Below are 20,578 nucleotides of genomic sequence, written 5' to 3' on the forward strand. Positions count from 1 at the left end.
TAACCTTAAAAAAATAGATTTTCCGGAAACAGCGTATGTAATATACAGACCATGGCGTAAGTCTGGTACAAAATCACGGCACGTTACATCATACAATTTATTGCTTGAGAGTCGAGACTTTCCCTGGGTACTCCCATATCGGTAGCTTTCGGCAGATCTGATTTAGTATTCTCTTTCTCGTGATTCTTCCTGAAGTTCATCATGCCTGAAGAAGTTCCTGCCGGCGATGCGGAGAAGGGCAAGAAGATCTTCGTCCAACGGTGCGCCCAGTGTCACACGGTGGAGAAGGGTGGAAAGCACAAGACAGGACCTAACCTGCACGGTCTCATAGGCAGGAAAACAGGCCAGTCGCCTGGTTTTGATTACACTGAGGCAAACCAGAAGAAGGGCATTACATGGAATAAGGATACGCTCTTTATCTATCTGGAGAATCCTGCCAAATATATTCCGGGTACCAAAATGGTTTTTGCGGGATTGAAGAAGAAGGACGAGCGTGGACATTTGATTGCTTATCTTGAAGAATCCACAAAGAAATAGAAAGGGAAGTCGTAGCAAGTAATTCTCTTCGTGGATGTAATGCGTTGTTTGAGTTTCTTTTATCGTAAGTTATTGTTCTTGTGGGTAGTTAATGTGTGCAGTTTTGCAAGCCCTCTTGCAGTCGTGGAGTTCGGAAATGCGGTACTGTCGTGTAGTTCCTGGTGTTGATTGTGAAGACTGAAGCATATCGTGGTTTGTTGAGTTTGACAGTTGCTCATGCTGTTAATCCCTTGATCTTGAAAGAAAAATACTGATTTCAGTCTGGGAGTCCTGGACTGAACTTGCGTGGGAAACGCCACTTAAATTACACTAAAGAGTAAAGAATACATTTTAATAAGGTGGCCATAAATTTCTACGATACCGGTAAACGTAGGCGACGCCCATGACAAAATAATTTGTAGTGTAGCGCTAATTACGGCGAAACTACTGTACAATCTTCTGCTATCGACCATGTATGCTCGATGTAATCCTGAAAAAATGGTAATATATCTATATTACCATCCCGAAGATGTATCAATTACCAAAATTCACACTACAGAATTGATTGCATCATATTTTTATTAAAATCGTAAGTACGCACTTCTACAGGGTGTGATAAGCTGATAGCGATAATCCAAGGGTAGACCAATTTATTAAGTGAGTACATGAATTAACAACTCAGTGAACTCACAGAATGATGAATGATCTACTTTAAACGAGCATGTACTGTGCACTAACCAGGTGAGTGCAGTACAGTACATAATTTTTATTATTTTATAGTTATAGTATTGTATAATAATAGATAATATTATAATATTTTTATTAAATGTGTACTACTGGATTAACCGATACTGCACGTGGACCACGTACTATGTAATTAGCAGGTTTTACTTTCAGATTGAATTTGTGAATTATACGTACAGTACTTAACGTTATTTCTAACTAAAGATTCTGGGGAACGGGTGCTTTCGCCTGCGTCGTCATAATTATTTCAATGCGGAAAAAGACCAGTTTTTGTTAATCCGACAGTTTGTAAAGACACAAATTAAGCCGTTCTAAAAAGCAGATGTGACAAGTCGATATCAACCAACATGAAAACTAGCGTAAAGATTTGCTGGCGTACACTACGTAAAAAACTTAGATTTCCCGACACAATTCCAAAGCACGGGAATCAGATTTCTCAATTCGGAATAAATGAATCTTAAAATATTCAAGATTTTGCCGGATTCGCCCAGTCGACGTTCAAAACCATATGGAAATAGCGATGCCCATTTACCGCACTGATAGCCTTATCCGCGCTGGTCTGATCATAGAATGTAACAAAAGCAAAGCCCTACAAACAAAGCAAAATGTATCAACACGCGACATCAAAGATCACAGGCATTTTCTCCTTACCCGAAAATCGCCTGTCTTTTTGTCCTTGCCGAGATAAACCTTCTTAATTCTGCCGAATCGATCAAACAGCTCTCTAAGATCCTCTTCTTTGACGTCTTGCGGGAGATTGGACACCCGAATCGACGGAAATGAATCCTGCTGCATGGAGGATGTCGGCAAGGACGCGCCCATACGCCGACTTGGTGGGACATACTTCCCACCGCCACCCGGCTCCGGGGCGGAGATATCCATTGTTGACGCTGCGTTAGAGGCAGACACATTCCACAAACTTCAGAAAGAAAACAAAGCGAAATGACATACTTTCGGGTTCAGTAACTCCCAAGAATTTCTGGCGGATCTGCGCCTTTTCGGCCTCCGTAGCGCCCTGGAATTGACACTGTGTGGTCCAGTGGTTTCCTTAAAAATCAGAAACTTTTGAGGGGCAGTTTAAATATTCTGGTACTTACGTACGTACGTAAAAAAATTGACAACAACGATAACAATCACAGAAAACACAATCGTGAAACAAAGACTGCTATATTATTGCCACCATAGGACAGCGGCATTCCGTGTTCGTATATGCCGAACATTTTCTCATTTACTATATATATATTTATACTATATATATATATATTTATAGTGTATATTTATCTTAATAAAATGTCCTATTACTGTTATAATGAATACCGACAATAAGGTACAGTATTTTACCAGAACTATTGTTAGTGTAGTCATTAGACGGCTGTTAATTATAAAATTCTTACCTCCGCAAGTTCGGCAAAGGACTTGCGCTTTGTCTTTAATGCCAATCGTCGGAGCGTCAGTGCCCATTACCTGAATAAGCCGAGCACTGTTACGGCAAAATCTTAATAAACAAAATGATAGCGAAAACGCACATCTTCACGACCGGTGATAAACTGCATCTGGATTTCTTCCGCGACGACGGTAGTGGCCGTCTGCGGACCGGGAGGATCATCCAGCGCATCTCCAAATTTCTTCCACAACTAGAAAACCACGCCAAACACGTAGCCGTCAGTGATTTTTTCCTTGAGTATCCAACGTAAATCTGAACCACTTACTTTACGCTGCGCTACAGCTTTCGGGACTCGTTTCACGACAATCTTGTATTCAGAAACAACCTGCAAAGTTAACAGCTGTGTTCATGTACACCAAAACCAAAACTGTCTTAGCATATGATAAACCACCAATACCACGTTACTATGATAGGTTGACAGTTTAGCGTCGTTACACAATCAGGTACCTTCTGTCTCTGTCCGTTTTCTTCTCTGATTTCGGTTACCACCTTACGGTCTCCGATAATTTTCGTTCCTATTTCGATCTTAGGTCCTTCTGCACAAGACACAAGGCATGATAATATTAGAACGGTCGTTCTACGGGTTCATAATTCCATAAATAATTACAGATAACTTACCAAGCTTATCTTCCAGCTCTCCGGCCCAATCGATCCTATAAAAAATAAATAGTATAAAAGCGCTGATTGTGCGTACTCACTTGAGTTGTAATAATAGAGCAAACACATTTTTAGCAGATTGACGAACTGCTTACTGTTGATCTTCGGTGTTTTCTGGATAAAGCGCCATTCTTAACGGAAACTGCGTAGTAGTCAGAAAGTGACTAAAGCAAAAAGCAAGCAAGTTCCCTCACAGAGCCTCTAGTCAAAATGACGGTCCTGACAACGAGCAACAAGATCTTCGTACGAGTAATAAGCTGGAACGGGATACTGGTCACCGATATTTCGTTGTGATTAAAACGGTAACACAGTAATAGACAATCTATTCGGCAAATAATATTATTTTCGGAGAAAAACCCGGAAAAATCTTTCTTCTTTAAGTACTCGTATTCAAACACAGTGATTTCAAATTTCCTTGATTTTTAAGAACCGTACGGCGTACGTAAGTTTTCGGAAACATAACGCAGTCATTGACTGAGAGTCAGCGGCGTAGTGAGGTATGGGCCCAAGGGGTCGTAGGTTTGTGCGACGGTGCGAGTGATGGCTACTGGCCAACAATACTGTAATCAGCCGGAAGTCAAAAAGGAGCTAGCGACTGGTGAAGCGCGAGCTGTTTGTTTTATTGTTGAGTTATCTGTTTTCAACGAAACAGAAATTCTAGCCACTGGCAAGTAAATTTTTCATGTAGATATACAGCATTGAAAAAGAAAGGCAGCAAAAAAATAAAAAAAAACTATTTAACTACATAATATAATACAGCAGTACACACATGATACATATAGTACAGTACGTTGGTACTACCAAGCTGTTTCACTGCCAGTGTTGTGAAATTGAATTCAAGCTTTACAGCGAGAAAGAAAACTATAAACATTACGCGTAAAACGAGTATAAAACTTTAACATTCCAAAAATGCATAATATCACGGGTCCAATAACTGAAAGCACGTAAAATGGGAACATTCTCTAACGATCCTTCCGTCGAAGTATCAACTGTCCTTCCCGTAGAGGCTTTCTTCCATCAACAGAACTTGACCCAACAGAGAAGCGGGATTTTGCTCAATTATTTCCGCACAAGTGGTCAACAGCCATCGCAGTGGCTGTGGCAAGTATCGCAAAGGTAACTTTTCGTGAGATTCATTAACCATAACTTGCGAGCGTAGTGTAATTGATTTTCGGCAATTTTCAACACCTGCCAGGTGAATATTTTTCAAAGATTGCAGAATTTCTTTGGCTTCTCCATCCGGCATTCCCCTGGGAAGCCAGTTGGAGTCGTTAGCAAAAAGGTAGCTTATGGAATGACTACTAAAGTCACATGCCAGATCCGGATGCAAAACGGCAAGTTCTTGCGTGCAAGCTCGAAATGGTCGCAGAGTTACGGGAACGGTAACAAAACGAGAAACCAAATCATTAACTCCTCGTGAATCCTAGAAATCGTGCACGATTAATGCATTCGATTAAATGGAAGATTATTATTTTAAAATTAACACTCTTTCTTACTCTGAAAGTAAGACCGGTGATTTATTCAACCGCTCATAACTTTTAACAACAGATTTTCTCTCACCTTGAAAGCACGGGAAAGGTCGCCATAAACCTTCTCATATTGTGTGTTATTTTCCAAGATGCCTTTCTTAATCCCTTTATGCCAGTCAGCTTGCTCCCGCATAAATTCCATCATAGCTATGCCATCACAGGATTGCAGCAATGACGTATGTTTAAACAATGCTATTCGACGCAAATTTATGTAGTCAATCCATTCTGCCAGACTGAAGACAGCAACACCGTCGATAAGACGTGCCAAATTATCTGCTTCCACTAAAATCGCTTCCCAGACATCGTCAAATCCAAAAAGAATTCGTAAAGTGTGGACAATCAAAGCCATTGCGACGGCTTCAGGATTTCGCGCAACACGCATGCAGTCCCGCGAAGCGACTGGATGTGGAATTTCATATGTCGAACAGCCGGAACACTCTATGACTTGTGCTATTAATGGCACCAACGCAGCCGGCAGATTTAATTCCTCCAGAAAGCGTGTAACTACAGACATAATTTCAACTCTTGGTGGCACAAGCTTCAAATGCCTAAAAATATTTCAAGCATTAACCACACGAGCGCCGCAATCATTGATGAACACACGTAGGCATACACGTATGTAGCCTGACGTAGGTACAGCGGAATGAAAAAGTTTCGCGAATGAACAAGGACACAAAAACCAAAACCGATGGACAGAATACTCTACAGAGAATATGTAAAATATCGAAGCAAGGTTATATTGCGGTTTTACCTTATCACTTACAGTTTTACTGTTTACAAAATCAAAAACAGCCAAAAGAAACTCAAAGATTATACTGTTAGGCACATCATCTGCAAAAAGCTAACCATAAGGTATGCTTGAGTTCTGTGACAAAAAAATAATGAGACAGCGTAATAAAAAGGAAGTAAATACGAGGCTGCTAAAAAGAGACTTATTAATTACTTATTACGAAAAGCCAGCATTAAACTCTAGGGTAGTCGCCTTATAGAACCACAGACCTGTTCAGATTCCCCAACTCCCATTCGAGAAAGGCGTACTCCACATCGAAACCCTGAACACGAGCGATATCCAAATAAATATGCATCTGCTCTGCTGGAATAAAATCCGATGGCATAGCACACGGTAACAGCATCAGACGAACCCATCGTAATATGTCGCTAATCAGAATATCTTCTCGGCAGTGCATTAATCCCGTCACAAGTACCGCTAGCATCCGCGGCAGGGTGAGCCGCTCGGGATGAGTGCTTTTGCGTTCCGGTTTAATGGACGTTGCCGACTGGACATCCATCGTGTCGTTCTTATTCTGGAAATTCTCGCGATGGAGTCTGAGCATGTCATTCACTTCGTCTGCCTGGCAAGCGAACAGCACCTGCCAATCGGATTTATGCAACAAGCTGAACCGTCTTTCGTCCATAAAGACTCCATCACACAAAGCCTTCATGTCCGGCAAAGACTTTTCCACATAGCTAAAAGCAAATAAATAATTTAGGCTGTGGAATTATCAAAAGCCAGCGAACCGATAACACTCTGCACTGCACTGAAGTATTCTGCCTTAAACATCATACTGAAATAGTTTGTGCCACAAATTACAATTATTTACAATTAATTTACATGCTTTACATTAACTGCAAGCGCTAAACCAAAATCAGCGCCCACACACACAAGCACAATGCCAAGAGGCATGGAAATCAACCTGCACAAACCTTATCCAAATATGTTGGACAATTTCATCCAGCTCTGGTTTGACTCCGGCGTTATCTATCAGCCATTGCACCTGAGCGCGTAACACAGTGCTGGCTTGCACGAAACGACATTCTGGCGTGGCCTCCTTAAACAGCCCTTTGCCTTCGGGAACCGTTCTGGTCTCAAGAGCATCTTCCTCGCTCGGTGCAAAAGCGGCAGAAATCTGGAAGCGCCTGGAATAACCAATGATCGCTTCATCTGCATCGACGCCAGTGATATGGAGATCTGCACACTGTGTGGAACAAGTGTCGCAATAATACAATCCGTCCTTCTCGAAGAACTTCGCACCATCGCACACCGCGCATCTCACCATTCTGATTTATTATGCTAATTGTGGTAACGACCAACTGTGCAAACGAAACGTAATATTAATACCGAGACATGCACTGAAGAACTACGCGTCCGGAAGCGATTTAAGATTTCTAATTGTAGACTTTCTGAGTCTTGCTCTCGAAGAGAGCTTTCTGTTCGGCTGTTTATTCCGTCCGATTAAGTTAGGAAATATCCCATATCCAATATACATCTTTGTTACTTTGTAATAATATGTATTGTAGGTAGGTAACTCCAGTAATTACGTACGGTGTACCCCGGCATTCACGAGTCAATTAACAACAATCATACTTCCATATTTTCAAAAAGCCAAAAGATTCTACCGACATGCTCCATGGGAGTAATTTATGAATTCATGAATCACGATATGAAATCTACGATTGTTAAATGTTACGGATTGTTATTTGTAACGACCAAAAAGAGTCTGTACTCTGCGACGTCACACCACCAATGTTGTGATTTTGAAGTGTTTCATAATCAGTGCAGCAGCTCACAATCAGTGCTCACATGCTGTCATTTTATCTCGTTCACCTTCACGTGCACTTTTAAATTCCATTCTAGAAGTAATAAGGTAGGCGTTTCCACGAGTTTACCGTTTACGATAAAATTTTGGATATCCATTTGATTGCTTACCACAAAGCAGAAACTGGAATAACTTGTTTTAGCTGTGGCGAAATGATCATGGCTTAATCTGACTCTGACTGCATTGGTTTCGCGACATTGTATTAGTTCTCTGAGGTACTGTAACGAAAGCGGACGATTTTGCATCGCGAACCACATCCTTCCCTTTTTCGAGATGGATCAACGCTTCTTTTCCGTGCTGATCTGTTTTGCTGTCCTGTTTGTTCCCTATTCCCAATGTCAGGTCACAGACTTACCGACTACGGTATCTCCGATTGTCAACACCACTGCTTTAACACCAGATCAGCGTAAGCCAAAAAACTCTTATCGTTTTAAGTTTTAAGATTTAGTTTGCATATTAATTCTTAATCCGTAACATGTAAGCTGCTCTGTAGGCGTTTTTGATCTTCCTGTTTGTAGTTTGTCGCACGAAGTCGACCTGCGATGAATGCGTGGCGGTGGAAGGCGCAAAAGTACGCACTATGCAGTAGCCAGTATGCACTGCCATTTTCCGTGGTTTTGGTTTGTTTGCTCCTGCACTCGGGGGAGCCGAACCTAATGGCGTTTCGTTATTTTGTTGGCAGTGCTACTTTTGCCACAACAATCAGACCAATAACTACGGATGTCGTCTGTATCCTGCATCCAAAGTCTTCCCTACCGATGACTGTCCTCTGTCGGAAGCGCGTTGGGGCGTCTGCTGGGGTGCATAAACCTACCCAGATATCCGTAGTCAGTGTGGAATTTTCACGGATTTTTATGATGTTGCAGTGAATTTTGAGGCATTGATTATCGCCATGTCAGTCATTGCCGGGGTTCTGCTTATTGCCATTGTAACGACTTGCTATTGCTGCTGCTGCCGCAACAAGCGCAGGTAACGATTGTCGAAAGATTTAAGTGTATTCAGTTGAATGCTCCGCATAAAACATTCCCAATGAATTATCCCAGTATTTTAATGCTTGTAATCATGCATTTCAAACTTTTAATGCGTTGATGTGTTTTGAACTTCAAATTATTAATTCTTTTACAAAAAAGGTGATCTGTTACGTTTCCCTTGGGCCTAGATATGCCACTCACTGTGAGAAATGATGATGATACTGGTCTTTTTACCTTCAAAATATTTTCTCGAAGTTTTATTTATTTTATAATCTATAGTTTCGTTTAGTTTTTATAGGCATTCAATGTTGTGTGCCATTGAATCGCTCTCGGTGTAAATAATGATTGATATCACTGTTTTCTTGCACTCGAACCGATTGTGTATCTCTCGGATCTATTTTACTTGTGTCGTTACTATTTCACTTGTTTCACTCGTGTCGTCGTTCACTTGTGTCGTGTATCTCTATTTCACTTGTGTCGTTACTGTACTTATTATTTGCAGCTCCGTGGTGGATCGGACGACCTTAAAATGGGAACGGGAAACCAGAGAACGAGAGCAGCGTCACGCTGACCGGTGGGCTAATTAATTTATTATTATAACTGCGGTGTTCCTTGTTTGTATAAGAGATTTCGTTACGCAGACGTGCTGAACGAGAAGCAAAGATGGACGCGATTCGCCAGAAATATGGTATGCTTAACATCGATACATCTTGCTGTGCATTGATCTGGCCTTCTGTTATTGAACGTCAGATTTCTGTATTGTCGGTATTTGAGCATTGTTAGGTTTATCGCTTTTGCCTTATCGATTACAGGACTTAATCGCGAAACGTCTTCGTACAACCGGATGGCTTAACGAGGATTCGCTCATTTTATGGGCAACACTTTGGAATTTAGAGCGAAGGAAAGCGCGAGTCTGCCCTTGCCGTGGTTTATTATCCATATCGTAAACTCAAGGGTTAACTTATCGCTTTACCCGGATTATCAAAATAATTTGTACCATTTGCACGTTATCTGTCATACGTCCTTCGTAATTTTCTCGTTTTTTTGCTTCTAACTGTTTTCCGAATTATGGCTGCTTGAGCGGTTCTTTTTTGCTCCACTGTTTTGCCCGTGTACCACAGCACTCGGCCAGATGACGATCTGAAGAAATCTTTCACGATGTATGAGCAAGCGTTGACGGCAAAGTTGTGATTTCACCAATTTTCAGACTGGAGTCCAGCTGCAATTTGCTATGTCCATTGGCCTGCAACAGTATTAAACCTTGGTGGTATCTTGCGGCATTTTCCACATTTACTAGATAGGTGCTAATGAAGTGTAAACCACCGCTTGAATCCTACGTACCACCACTAACCTTTCGTATTCCATACAGTCTATATCTATATTTTATTTTTACGCTATAATTATGTAGAAAGTATAAATACACAACCAGATGATAAACATCGTGGCTCCAGAGATATTCTAAGCCTGTCTAATAAATGAGAAGTCTGCGTTTTGTGATATTTTTTTATTACAGAAGTAGCTGCTGAAGTTCAGCAGCTGAACTTTCTACAGTAAGAAATTGAACATAATTATGCGAAAAACAGAAAAGATCACCTACCATGAATGCTCCGTGATTCTGCTGGCGAATTCTGGCCGCGGCTCGAACGCGATTAAGCGCCCGATTGAAAACAACTGCTTCGGGATGGCGATCTTCCAGTTCGGCTAGTTCATGTCTGTAGCGTTCCGCTACACTGGCAAACTGTCACAATAATATAACATTCAGTTTACTACGGTCAATGCCAGCACGTCTTTTCAAACTTCAAAAGCGAAGACAGTCAGCGAGACACATATACCGGGTGCTCGCGTAAACAGAAAATCTGTGGATCACGACTGCTTGTTTGCTTCGAAGCTTTGCCAGAATGTTCCAACTCCGCATTAGTCTGGGGACCGTCTGCTGTGACCGCGATATTATTGTTGGCAGGTAAATCAGGTGTTTCCATTGTGACCGGTTTTGCAGAGAGCTCAACATATGTACGGGAAAACCAGTCTTCGAATTCTGTTATACACGAAAAGGTCAGCCATAGCCCGTAATAATGCTTCTCGCCAGCACCCTTTTGTCAACTCGTATGTGTGGCATGAACTAGAACTTAGTACCGTAAAACATTTTTTTCCGATGGTTCGATAGGTTTTCGCGTAAATCAGATAGTTGATTCTTCGCACTCTCGATATCTTTGTATCCTGTTTCAATTAGGTTTCGTAGATACTATAAATAAAAATATAACATCATCTTAGTTTTACGCGCATATGGATTCCCAACATTGTCCTTTTGGCTAATTTGCACTTTACAGAATGTTCATCTCTGTGAACCGCATACCTTGATTTTCTTGTTATTTTTGAATTCTTCGAAGGTCACAACCGGTGTTTCTCCGGTATTTTGCGGGCGATACATCAACCGATCAGATCTCAACCGATCGTAATTAGTCTTAGCGGTTTCCAACTCGTCGATCCATTTGTTGAGCGCGTCGACTAATGCTTCCGCATCTTTTTCGCTTTGAATTAGGTTTGCTATAAAAAAAGCGAATATTTGTACTACGAAGTAGGATAATGGAAGTTTATTGTCCTTGCAACAGAGAGGTTGCCCCCTCTAGGCTTCAGACAGCAAGTAGTTGCTTTACAATTAAGTACCCCTGTATTCGCTCTACAGATGCAAATCCATAAATATCTACAATCATATACAATTAATAAAAATTGCTTATAATTAAGTACTGTATCTTACCGCGCGTTTTTGTGATCTCGGATTTAAGAAACATAGCGCTTGGCACGTCCTGTGCAAACGCTTGAAAAGCTTCTGATTTGGTAAAGCATTTCGGCGCAGGATTGCCATTACTGGCAACGCCAGGCGTAGCCACATCTACTGCATTTTTGTCCGGTAAACCTTGCCGAATTTCCGGCGAAGAGTCCAGCTTCGGTGATTCGGCTCCGGTATCAGTCTGTATCGACAATTGCAAAATATGCACTGCAGCAGGATGTATTTATTGTATTTGGGATTTGCTGTGAAAACTGTACCGGCTTCTGATCGGTCTTGTTGTTAGTCTCACCCTTCCGCTGGGATTCCACTGGAACATCTCCTCCCGGCGAAATGGCACTAGCATCTTTAGATGCCTCACGTTCTTTCTTCTTTCCTGACGTATTCTCCTTCCCGTTCTTTTTCGGCGTAACCACACTCATCTTTTCCAGTTTAGTCTTCTCTTCTTTTTTGTCGTCTTTTTTCTTCTTCATCAGAGGTTTTACATTTTTTCCCTTGACAGTGCTGCCGGGTGTGCCAACGCCGGTTCCTTCCCGTTCGTCCAAATCGCCCACTCCCTCGATATCTAGCAGTTCTTTTGGTGGACTTGACTACAAAACGCAATTAGCATCTCATGCTTGTAAAACTACGTTTTTTTGCATTGCTTCCTTTCAGTACGTCCTGCACCACTAGTAAACAGGCATGCCAGTGGTTTCATTCGAATGATGTATAAAGGCACGAGAAAATTTTCTACAGATACGTATCTGTAAATGAAAACTGTACAGATTGCATGAAAATTTCTATGAAAGCTCTGTACTTCTACAATAACAGGTTTGTCAAGTGCAGGTTACTACACCCAGCAATGAAAATGAAAACCGACTCACTATCGGAAATTCTACTGCTGCTGTTATTTCTTCGTTACCTTCCCATCTGCATCGATTTCAAGAACGCCAATCTGAGTGGTTTCTCGATTGGGCAAGTCCAGCATATCCGGTGGATCAGTGGGAATGTCACCGTCTCTGCACCCATTCAGACTGCCTTATCATTGAGTAACAAAAGTAGAAGTGTACGAGACGAGAAATTCTGACACGTGACCTTTCGATTTTACAGCCGTAGACATTTCTTATTACTTCGCCGTTTGCCAGCGAGAAACAAATCTGGCGCCTACTTTGCCAGTCTTTTGAGTAAACCCATAAACTCCTCTAGTTGTTTTAAGGTTGCAAATTTCGGCATAGCGATGCGACCTTCCACGAAGTTCTTGACTTCCCGTGCAGTATGGAAGACATCCCTGTTTTTTGATTTAAGCGAATAATCCAAAGCTTCTCGACCATTCTGCAAAAAACATATCTTGCTTACTTTATTATCAGCTGAAGCACGGTCGGCACTCGGCAGTACCTACTGTATATATAACTGAATCTTAGGAAATACGGATAAATCATTCAGCGATGATCAGCTAGCAAAGAATTCCAAGGATAGAAACGTAAGAGTCGTTCTAATTGACGCTTTGGCGAATTCCATTAATTTTATGAACTGCTGTTTTCGTTATGTATTAATGTGTATAACTGTACGTATACTTCAAGTATAGATATACTGCTGTTTTCATTATGTATATCTATATCTATATACAATACACGTTTCGTTATGTTGTCGTTATTTTATGAACTGCTGTTTCGTTATGTCAGCAGCATAGTACTAGCTAGCACAGTTTCGATAATGTACAACCGCTTACATTTTACTTCACGGATTACAACTTTGATTTATACTGTCATACATCAATGGAGCTACGATAAAAACTAAACACATATGGAAACCTTTACCAACAAGTCATACATTCGCAGTTCCATTTTCAGCATTTCCGCTTCTTCTTTCAGGTAGGTGTTGAATTTTTTTGGATCAGTTATGCTGTGTTCGGCGGGCGAGCAATTAATACCCGATAGTCGCGATGCAAACTGCAGTGTCGCTAACTGTCAAAATCCAAGGTTTCCCAAATAGTTTATTTTATGATGACCCTTGCGCCGAAGCAGTGAAAAGGGGAAACCGTGCATAATAAAGATAACAAAACGATGTTGGTTTTGGCCGTTAAGCGAGTTTTAGCTTGCAATTACATGCAGGCACAGTACTTTACCGATTCTTTAAGGAATGCTGCGTCACCGGAAATGCAGGCCATCACATAAACGCTTGACGATCTTTTTGTTAGAATGTCTTGCATTAAATGCGCTAGTCGAGTTTGACGACAAGAAACGGAATGCGCTCCGTTGTGTTTCTGTGTTCGCGATTTGATCACTTGTTCCAAATGTCCCAATGTTTTGTTCATATCCAGCAACATCCCATGCTGCTCCATTGAAATATGCTGTAATATTTTGACACTAAGCCAGTGGCGACTTATGTACAGTAATTCTATATATACTTCGTACAGGTAGTGCATAAAGATTCCGTTTTTTTCTGTTTTGTACAAACCTTACGACCAAAATGACTCATAAAATTATTGCTCACCGGCTTGTCCTGAAGGCTGGTAAAGCTTCCCAGTCTGATGATGCTGACCTTTGAAACTTTGAATGTTGGAATGGTCAACAGTTTCGATTCTGTCTATATAAAAGTTTATTTGTACTCGACGCAACCTTGCTGATGCTAAAACAAGTTTCATGGGATCTATCATAATTTTGTTGCTTTTCCAAATAAACACCGGAAGAAAATTTGTGCACTCGTATGTACAGTAGTCACAAATATTTACCTAACTGTTTATCGTCGCATGCACACCTGAATAAAGAAATTGTAGATGCTGTGATACTCCACGGGTGGTCCATTCCGAAATCGCTTAAAAAACCGTTTCCGGTTATGAATCGCCTATTGTTAAAGTCAACTCGCATCAAATCACGGATACAATTGATCTGCATATTATATATCTTTGCATCTACAATTGCGTGAGCTGCTGGCAGTAAGTTTTTTTATGATCTTAAACTGATACTATGCAAGGCAAAAGATAGTGCTACTTCAATTAACAATTAGAAGATCTGTGAAGTACCGTGTACAAAGCAAACAGCGCTTCTTCTTCATCGCGTACACGGGTATAACCGACTTCCTTCACATAGCTCAGGTTATGATAACTCCGGATGGTCATCGTTCCCACGGCTTCTGCAGCCAGAAGGTCCACTAAGGTGTTTCCAATCATATCAAAACAGGACATGCTATTAAAGATTTGCTTTAAACGATAGGCATATTATATCTATATGTTTACCATACGCATGCTGTTCATACAATTAGCGGACGTGCATGTTGTGCCGTTAAACGGTTAAACAAGATTAAAAAGCCATCTACAAGTACCACTCTCACATATAATTATAGAGATCCTACTGTAGATGCGGCTAGATCAACTAACCATAAGTAGACTGTAGAGTAAGGCGTGAACAGTAACAGATTACAAGGATAATTTATTATACCCGATTATTCGCTTGGCTTTTTGCAAAATATACGTAACTGTATTGCGATTTTTAAATTTGTACCCAGTTAAGCTGGTATGCGACTAAATTAGTTACAGTAACCTTTTCCTGCTGTGCAGTGTGCACTGTGCACACAAACTAAACTGGTACCGGTGTTGAGTGGCTGGTTAAGGATACCTTATGCTTACGTCATAATCAGCGTTTCGACCGTGTATTTCGCTGAAAACGTCCTGTATTCCCCTAGGAATCATTCCGCGGAAATCGAAATTCTCTTCCCCAACAGCGGAAAATGTTTTGCCACTATTATTTGCTCCACACAGTAGTACGACGCTGCTGAACCCATCCAGGGCGTCGATAAAATGTCGCTTCAAAACGTCATTGTATATCTGCCGCTGCGTTCCGCCATACACGCACTGTATGCCACGAAACACAACCTCAGAAACCCCGGACGGGTCGCTATAGGGCTTAGATGGAGGTGCAATGCGAATGATCTTAAAATAAAAATACCAGCTAGATAGTTACAAGAATTAATTTAATGTTTGTACAGGCAAGTTAAGCGAATTTAGCTCACGCCAATTTAGCCAAATGCGATAACAATCCTTACATTCCGACTGCACTTGCGATCGATGCAACGGTGTAAGTCAATTAAAAAAATGAACGAACCGAAAGGTCACCATAAAGCGGATACCGCCTTACTTTTTCCTTGTCGTCAACTACCAGCGCCCTTGGATCAAAATGGGTACTTGGACGTATGCGGCACAAGACGTTGTAATTCCCGCTCGCGGCTATCACGACATTCTTCCTGTCCGAAAAATTTTTTCTGGGAATGTGTGGCAGGCGTTTGAAGGGTTTTTTCTTCGGTGCACGTAGGGGTTGTGATTTCGAGTGTAAAATATTCCACAGCACTTTGTTCACACATTTCTTGTTTGGGGATGATGCAGCAGCTGCCATTTAATCCTGTGTTATATTAAGTAGTGTTCTAATCACATTCACCGCCGCATTGTGAATGCTGCAGCTGTGAATAATAATAATAATGAGGACTGCACCCAGAAATAGCTATGTGGACAATGTCGGTTACGTATCAAATCCGAAATCGCCCTGAAACCGAAGTCCAGAAAGAAAACATAAAAAGCAACGGTTTAATCAACTTTTCTCCTTCTGCTCAAGTTATTAACAGAATACGTAAATAACGTGTTAACACATTTAAACATTAAGTATTGTAGTGATATATCGTAAATCGCGATCAAGTATTCTGCTTGTACACATACTGATTCGGTCAATTTTACCCCGTATCTAGTAAGCACTGTCTAGTTAAAATTTCCCGTGAATAACATAACAAATCATTAGTGCACAAATATTATCACGATTCCATGGCAGCAAAAACAACATTCTTCGTAGGGCCGTAACATTAACAATTAAGACAATTCATAAAAACCCAATGCTTCAAGATCGCCAAACTGCCGACCCACTGAAAGAATCGACAAGCGCAACAATTCCCTCCCATTTAAAAAAAATCGTCCCCAGTGAACATTATCCAATAAAAAAGGGCTACCAAAACTGATCACGCAACAAATACACACCGCTTCCATCTGCACCACAAACCCGTTCATGCTCCAAAGGCTCTTTCAATGTCCCCTTCAAACCTGGCGATCACCACCATAATGCCCACACCGACCAACAATCCGAGATTCTGCAGTCCCAGATGCCACAGTGGCGATTCATCGCGGCGCGCCTCCACCGGTCGTAACTCCGGCAGGAGATCCACAAGAGCGATGTATAGGAAGCCACCGGCAGCCAGAGCGAAAATCCACGACGGTGTCGCGTCATGGCTCTGGCCCAGTACCACACCAATGCACATGCCCACAAAACTGATGACACTGGAGACTAAGTTGTAGAAGACAGCCAAACGGACGCTCATGCCGGATTTCAGCAACACCGCAAAATCACCCAATTCGTGGGGAATTTCGTGTAGGAGAACGGCCAGTGACGTGCTCATCCCGCCGGAAACCGTACGGAAAGCCACGCCAACCGCCAATCCATCGATTCTAAAAAATAAACGATTTATAAAAACGCCCACAAAATGTCCCCAGAAAAATGAAAGATTTTTTTAGACAAATCTCATAAATCTTTCAATAAATCCTGTTTATACGCGGTCACTCATGGAGTAATGCGCCAAACGTATCACTTTGCAAACCCAGCAACAATAATCAATCCCATGCGTCCGTGTCAAATTCTGCTCAGTTCAGTCATATTTCGCACTTCTGCCCAGTTTATTTTGGGAGGATTAACTTACAGATTGTGTCTGAAAGCAACAAAATGCATCATAAAAAGATAAGTACGTATACTCAGCTATGACATTGCACACTCACATTCCATCGCCCAGTATAACCATCCAGGCGACCGATGCTATATTCGTTGGAGCCGGAGATGCTGTTCGTCCATGGGAATGACCATGATGGTTGTGGTTAGAATGGGTGCTATGATCATGTCCATCGTTCGCGGCATAATCTTTTTTGGTCTTTTCCAAAAGGGTCTCCATAACCAAGCTATCAGCCGGATTCCGAGAAATGCCTATAAGTGATATCATATGTCAACAAGAGCTCTGCAGTATGTTAAAGTATCCAAATCTTCGAGATAAAGGAGCGGCATTTAATTAAAGTTATTAAACCAACTGATATGCAAAACCATCTATTCTTGTTGATATCAGTCAGTGTACAAATAAGTTTTCCAGTACTTGGAAAGGAGTACTGATAAGTAAGTAACAAATTCGCAGTCGCTTCTGAAGTTTGGCCGATATACTGTCCGAGAGTATCACAGCATTAGTGTTACATAATTCACGTGTGGACTGTTGAAGAACAACTGCTTATTGCTCAAACTGTAGCAATAGGGATATGTTACACATGCAACGATTTTCACTAGGAATCAAGCTAGGCTAGTATCTGAACTACATTTAAATAACCTAATTAATTCTCGAGCTATTTGGCCTAACACACCCCAGCCCGTGGTGAGTACAAGACTATAAGCTGATAATTTTTTCGGCTCATGAAGTCCCACACAAACACTAGACAATTTAAAAATGAAAACGGAGAACATGCGCACGGTCGACGCTGCAAAGACTGTACTGGAGGCCACAATTTAACCGATATCGCTAGCAGGTAATTTTCAGTAGGCATACTGTGCTTACACTTAAATATTTTAAGCAGTACGCACGCATACGACAGAACTGAAGTTAAAAATTTGTTCCACTGGAAATTGTACATGCTGAAAATCCTGAAATGCAGGTCGAAATTTGAGCCTGAGTGAGCACTTCCTTAATACGTGTCAGTGTAAGAGGAAACGCTGCACCTTTGTTTACAGACACTTCCATCACCATTAAAAGCGCAAGTTATCACCATCCTTTCCGATAAGAGCAGTTTACTGCCGTAATCGGTAATCTCACCATTTTTGCCATTTTCATCGTCACATGTGCGGATGCACTGATCAGCCGTTCCGGAGAATTTGAATCCGACAACATGCGTGTGGCAGTGGGGGTGGTCGTGAGGGTCGTGTGTGACACGGCTCAGCGACACACTGGCCAATTCCCGTCGGCGCTTGTACTCACGGAAGATCTCCATCAGACGTTCAATCAGGAAGAATATGTAGATGCCCGCAAAGCACACACAGCACTTCCAGACCGCTGCCGTTTTGGCTGCGTCATCATGCGTATGTGCCGCGACGGCAGGGGATGACAGTGTGTGATTATGTAATGTATCGTTCTCCGCATGATCGTGGTGGTGATGATTATCGCCATGATTATGCACTGCCCCAGCCGACGGAGCATGCACATGAAGACCCAGTGCTTCCGGCAACAAGTGCATAAGTGCATCCCCTAAAATAAACACTGAAATGCTAAAGAACTTGCAATTCACGCTATTACGACATTAAATTTTGGGATAAAGCCATTCATAATGGTAAAAATACAACACAATAATCAAAGAACTTTCAGAAAAAACAAGTACTGCAGTTATTGAACCGTGCACTTAGGGGTATAGTGGTGCCAAAAGAATTTCAAAAATATGCTCGTATTTACAGTGTTAAGCAAAGTGCACATTAAAAATTTCTCAAACAAACATGGGTGTGCAGCCACAGCACCGATGATCTGATCATCTGTGTATTCAGAGTAGAGCCACGGCTAAATATACAGAAAAGCTTCACGAACCCGCCAGCGATCCAGCAGCCATCGCAACAAGAAACTGCAGAAGATGATTGTACAGCACCCGATTGACAACTGGTACAAGGAGTATTCCCAAGAGGCCGACAAGACTGAGGACCAGAATGGCTGTCGACGCGAATACCCATGGCTGCCAGTGGTGAATACTGTAGGTTTCCTCTTTCATCGAATGCGCATGCCCCTCCAAACCATGGCCGCTCATTTTTTCCGGGGATCTGGGCAGCTTTCCGAATAATTACACCCGCTTGTTAGATTGCAGATGGCCTCGTTGTTTGGACAGGTCCTAATAGATGGAGATTTTAACACCGAATAAGCCTGCTCGGTCGGATGGGCAAGAGGTGAAGCAACACAGCACACATAATTTAACGTCTAGCAGCTCTAGCTGACTGCAAATCGTAATATAAAAGCATTTCCGATTGGTAAATCATAAATTTCCATAACATTACAGCGATTACATTCACAGATTGGAACAGTAAATCAAAAGAACCGACAACTGAATGAACACCCAGACAGACTGCTGATAAAATTAGTACGCTCACGAGTCACGGATGACACTTCATCGCCAAAAAGCGTTTCCGCAAATTATAGCAGTACTGGGTATGTACGAGCGTCAGCATCGACCCCATTGGAAACAGCGCGATCACCACAACAGTCGTGCTCCTTTTCCCGGCGTAAAGAATTTTTATACCAGTGTCTAGAATTAGATGTGAAATTTCGTTAATCATAAAACAGCGTCAGAAAAAAAGGGAAAGCCAAAATGAGTATCGGAATTGCTTCAAAATGCACCGAACGCTTTTAGAAACCCAAAAAATTGACTGTGAACAGTGGGCTGGAGATCTGGAGTGTACCGTGCCGAACCTCCTGCCAGCAGAATATAATTTGTCCATCATGTTACGATTACGGGGTCGTTTGCCTTTAATAGGGAGCTTGCCAACCGCTAACTTCCTTTGGTCTTTGTCCCGAATCGTGATAACGAAGGAAACGAACGACACGTGGATGCTTCATGCTTGAACATAAAAGGGCTTTTCTTGATTTAATTTTATGAGATAAAAGCTACCCATCTTGGAGTGGGAAGTCCGGAACTACTCCAAACTAGAAAGTAGGAATCTAGCCGAGTCGTGACTGGACATACCGTAACTAATACTAAGTGCATACTCGTAAATTCGTAATTCAAACTGCCACAAAAGCCACGGAAAAAGAAAAGCTCCCAAACGTTCTGTATCGGCCAAACGAGTTTTTCTGCTTTTACCTTGTAAAATAATCTTAAGTACAGTATTATAGTAAATTATGGAATTTAAAATAAATCCTGATATTTAGCAAAAAATTCTTCTGGTCAAGCCGACTCAAGCGATCGAGGGTTTGTAAAATTGTATTAGCTTTCATACTTACCTATTATACAGATTAGTTGTGCTGTGCTTATGTCGCAAGGGGTGCCTCCGTAGGATTGGCTGTTCGAACATTGGTTGCGTGTCAAGAAAAACTTTTCGTTGAGGTTGCAGATTTTGAATTTTATCCGACGACGACAAGTATGGCGTACAAAACGCGCAAAATTAAAATTACGTGAAGTGGTGAGTTATGAATGGTGATCTATAATTAGTGAATAATAACTGCTGATAGATTAGTGTTGATTAGAAAATGGTGATGTGAAAGTGATGGTTTGAACGCGGTGATTTTGAGTTAATTGGTAATTTATATGCGTGAGTTCAGAG

The 20,578-nt window shown here is 41.6% G+C and overlaps 6 protein-coding genes across 13 annotated transcripts; 2 read left to right on the plus strand and 4 right to left on the minus strand.

The window, feature by feature from the left end:
- The first annotated feature begins 49 nt into the window (after positions 1 to 49).
- LOC129581225 (cytochrome c-like) lies at positions 50 to 821 on the plus strand. Its single transcript, XM_055472187.1, has one exon. It carries the CDS (start codon positions 202 to 204, stop codon positions 535 to 537), a length of 336 nt encoding a protein of 111 aa, XP_055328162.1. The 5' UTR covers positions 50 to 201; the 3' UTR covers positions 538 to 821.
- Positions 822 to 1,515: 694 nt separating this feature from the next.
- On the minus strand, positions 1,516 to 3,758 carry LOC129581423 (eukaryotic translation initiation factor 3 subunit G-like). The gene is made up of 9 exons (XM_055472482.1): positions 3,457 to 3,758; positions 3,323 to 3,357; positions 3,152 to 3,240; positions 2,970 to 3,029; positions 2,787 to 2,894; positions 2,655 to 2,724; positions 2,212 to 2,307; positions 1,912 to 2,150; positions 1,516 to 1,849 (listed from the first exon to the last, which is right to left on the minus strand). The coding sequence occupies exons 1-9, from the start codon at positions 3,489 to 3,491 to the stop codon at positions 1,727 to 1,729; spliced, it is 855 nt and encodes a 284-aa protein (XP_055328457.1). The 5' UTR covers positions 3,492 to 3,758; the 3' UTR covers positions 1,516 to 1,726.
- Positions 3,759 to 3,892: 134 nt separating this feature from the next.
- On the minus strand, positions 3,893 to 7,414 carry LOC129581420 (uncharacterized). Its single transcript, XM_055472477.1, has 5 exons — positions 7,214 to 7,414; positions 6,595 to 6,981; positions 5,890 to 6,357; positions 4,922 to 5,438; positions 3,893 to 4,784 (listed from the first exon to the last, which is right to left on the minus strand). The coding sequence occupies exons 2-5, from the start codon at positions 6,945 to 6,947 to the stop codon at positions 4,347 to 4,349; spliced, it is 1,776 nt and encodes a 591-aa protein (XP_055328452.1). The 5' UTR covers positions 6,948 to 6,981; positions 7,214 to 7,414; the 3' UTR covers positions 3,893 to 4,346.
- A 53-nt stretch (positions 7,415 to 7,467) lies between these two features.
- Positions 7,468 to 9,733, plus strand: LOC129581428 (pituitary tumor-transforming gene 1 protein-interacting protein-like). Its single transcript, XM_055472486.1, has 7 exons — positions 7,468 to 7,893; positions 8,006 to 8,058; positions 8,170 to 8,287; positions 8,354 to 8,456; positions 8,961 to 9,032; positions 9,100 to 9,146; positions 9,271 to 9,733. The coding sequence occupies exons 1-7, from the start codon at positions 7,761 to 7,763 to the stop codon at positions 9,309 to 9,311; spliced, it is 567 nt and encodes a 188-aa protein (XP_055328461.1). The 5' UTR covers positions 7,468 to 7,760; the 3' UTR covers positions 9,312 to 9,733.
- LOC129581417 (kinesin-like protein KIF9) lies at positions 9,290 to 15,610 on the minus strand. Of its 7 annotated transcripts, XM_055472467.1 has the most exons (16): positions 15,356 to 15,610; positions 14,837 to 15,150; positions 14,245 to 14,407; positions 13,980 to 14,066; positions 13,716 to 13,808; positions 13,348 to 13,572; positions 13,040 to 13,186; positions 12,391 to 12,554; positions 12,145 to 12,241; positions 11,504 to 11,833; positions 11,214 to 11,427; positions 10,812 to 11,002; positions 10,592 to 10,700; positions 10,291 to 10,493; positions 10,056 to 10,196; positions 9,290 to 9,701 (listed from the first exon to the last, which is right to left on the minus strand). In XM_055472467.1, the coding sequence occupies exons 1-16, from the start codon at positions 15,608 to 15,610 to the stop codon at positions 9,612 to 9,614; spliced, it is 2,823 nt and encodes a 940-aa protein (XP_055328442.1). In that variant the 3' UTR covers positions 9,290 to 9,611. The 7 variants fall into 7 exon arrangements, with proteins under 7 accessions (XP_055328442.1, XP_055328443.1, XP_055328444.1 ...); XM_055472468.1 differs by lacking the exon at positions 13,980 to 14,066; XM_055472469.1 differs by lacking the exon at positions 15,356 to 15,610 and having other exon boundaries at positions 14,848 to 14,988.
- A 136-nt stretch (positions 15,611 to 15,746) lies between these two features.
- Positions 15,747 to 20,527, minus strand: LOC129581422 (zinc transporter ZIP10-like). 2 transcript variants are annotated; one of them, XM_055472480.1, is made up of 5 exons: positions 20,259 to 20,527; positions 18,858 to 19,152; positions 18,099 to 18,527; positions 17,029 to 17,230; positions 15,747 to 16,704 (listed from the first exon to the last, which is right to left on the minus strand). In XM_055472480.1, the coding sequence occupies exons 2-5, from the start codon at positions 19,069 to 19,071 to the stop codon at positions 16,266 to 16,268; spliced, it is 1,284 nt and encodes a 427-aa protein (XP_055328455.1). In that variant the 5' UTR covers positions 19,072 to 19,152; positions 20,259 to 20,527; the 3' UTR covers positions 15,747 to 16,265. The 2 variants fall into 2 exon arrangements, with proteins under 2 accessions (XP_055328455.1, XP_055328456.1); XM_055472481.1 differs by lacking the exon at positions 20,259 to 20,527 and adding an exon at positions 16,953 to 16,961 and having other exon boundaries at positions 15,751 to 16,704; positions 18,858 to 19,744.
- Positions 20,528 to 20,578: the final 51 nt, after the last annotated feature.

The sequence above is a fragment of the Paramacrobiotus metropolitanus genome, unplaced genomic scaffold (genome assembly GCF_019649055.1).
Source record: "Paramacrobiotus metropolitanus isolate TYO unplaced genomic scaffold, Prichtersi_v1.0 Parri_scaffold0000005, whole genome shotgun sequence".
Lineage (NCBI taxonomy): Eukaryota > Metazoa > Tardigrada > Eutardigrada > Parachela > Macrobiotidae > Paramacrobiotus > Paramacrobiotus metropolitanus.

Bases quoted from the DNA above. Each gene is read 5' to 3' on its own strand.
- LOC129581225 (XM_055472187.1), top strand. From the start codon at position 202: ATGCCTGAAGAAGTTCCTGCCGGCGATGCGGAGAAGGGCAAGAAGATC.
- LOC129581423 (XM_055472482.1), bottom strand. From the start codon at position 3,491: ATGGCGCTTTATCCAGAAAACACCGAAGATCAACA. The intron at 2,308-2,654 runs GTAAGAATTTTA...CTGATTTTTAAG, and splicing joins CCTTTGCCGAACTTGCGGAG to GAAACCACTGGACCACACAG. The intron at 2,151-2,211 runs GTATGTCATTTC...CCTCTAACGCAG, and splicing joins GGGAGTTACTGAACCCGAAA to CGTCAACAATGGATATCTCC.
- LOC129581420 (XM_055472477.1), bottom strand. From the start codon at position 6,947: ATGGTGAGATGCGCGGTGTGCGATGGTGCGAAGTTCTTCGAGAAGGAC. The intron at 6,358-6,594 runs GTTTGTGCAGGT...ATTTGCTTTTAG, and splicing joins GTCCAACATATTTGGATAAG to CTATGTGGAAAAGTCTTTGC. The intron at 4,785-4,921 runs GTGAGAGAAAAT...CACGATTTCTAG, and splicing joins ACCTTTCCCGTGCTTTCAAG to GATTCACGAGGAGTTAATGA.
- LOC129581428 (XM_055472486.1), top strand. From the start codon at position 7,761: ATGGATCAACGCTTCTTTTCCGTGCTGATCTGTTTTGCTGTCCTGTTT. The intron at 7,894-8,005 runs GTAAGCCAAAAA...TCCTGTTTGTAG, and splicing joins TGCTTTAACACCAGATCAGC to TTTGTCGCACGAAGTCGACC. The intron at 9,033-9,099 runs GTGGGCTAATTA...TTCGTTACGCAG, and splicing joins GAGCAGCGTCACGCTGACCG to ACGTGCTGAACGAGAAGCAA.
- LOC129581417 (XM_055472467.1), bottom strand. From the start codon at position 15,610: ATGGCAGCTGCTGCATCATCCCCAAACAAGAAATGTGTGAACAAAGTG. The intron at 13,809-13,979 runs GTGTGCATGCGA...ACTTTTATATAG, and splicing joins TCTACAATTTCTTTATTCAG to ACAGAATCGAAACTGTTGAC. The intron at 11,003-11,213 runs GTAAGATACAGT...CTTTTTTTATAG, and splicing joins CGAGATCACAAAAACGCGCG to CAAACCTAATTCAAAGCGAA.
- LOC129581422 (XM_055472481.1), bottom strand. From the start codon at position 19,071: ATGAGCGGCCATGGTTTGGAGGGGCATGCGCATTCGATGAAAGAGGAA. The intron at 18,528-18,857 runs GTTCGTGAAGCT...TGTTTATTTTAG, and splicing joins GGCTGCTGGATCGCTGGCGG to GGGATGCACTTATGCACTTG. The intron at 17,231-18,098 runs GTGAGATTACCG...TATCACTTATAG, and splicing joins CGATGAAAATGGCAAAAATG to GCATTTCTCGGAATCCGGCT.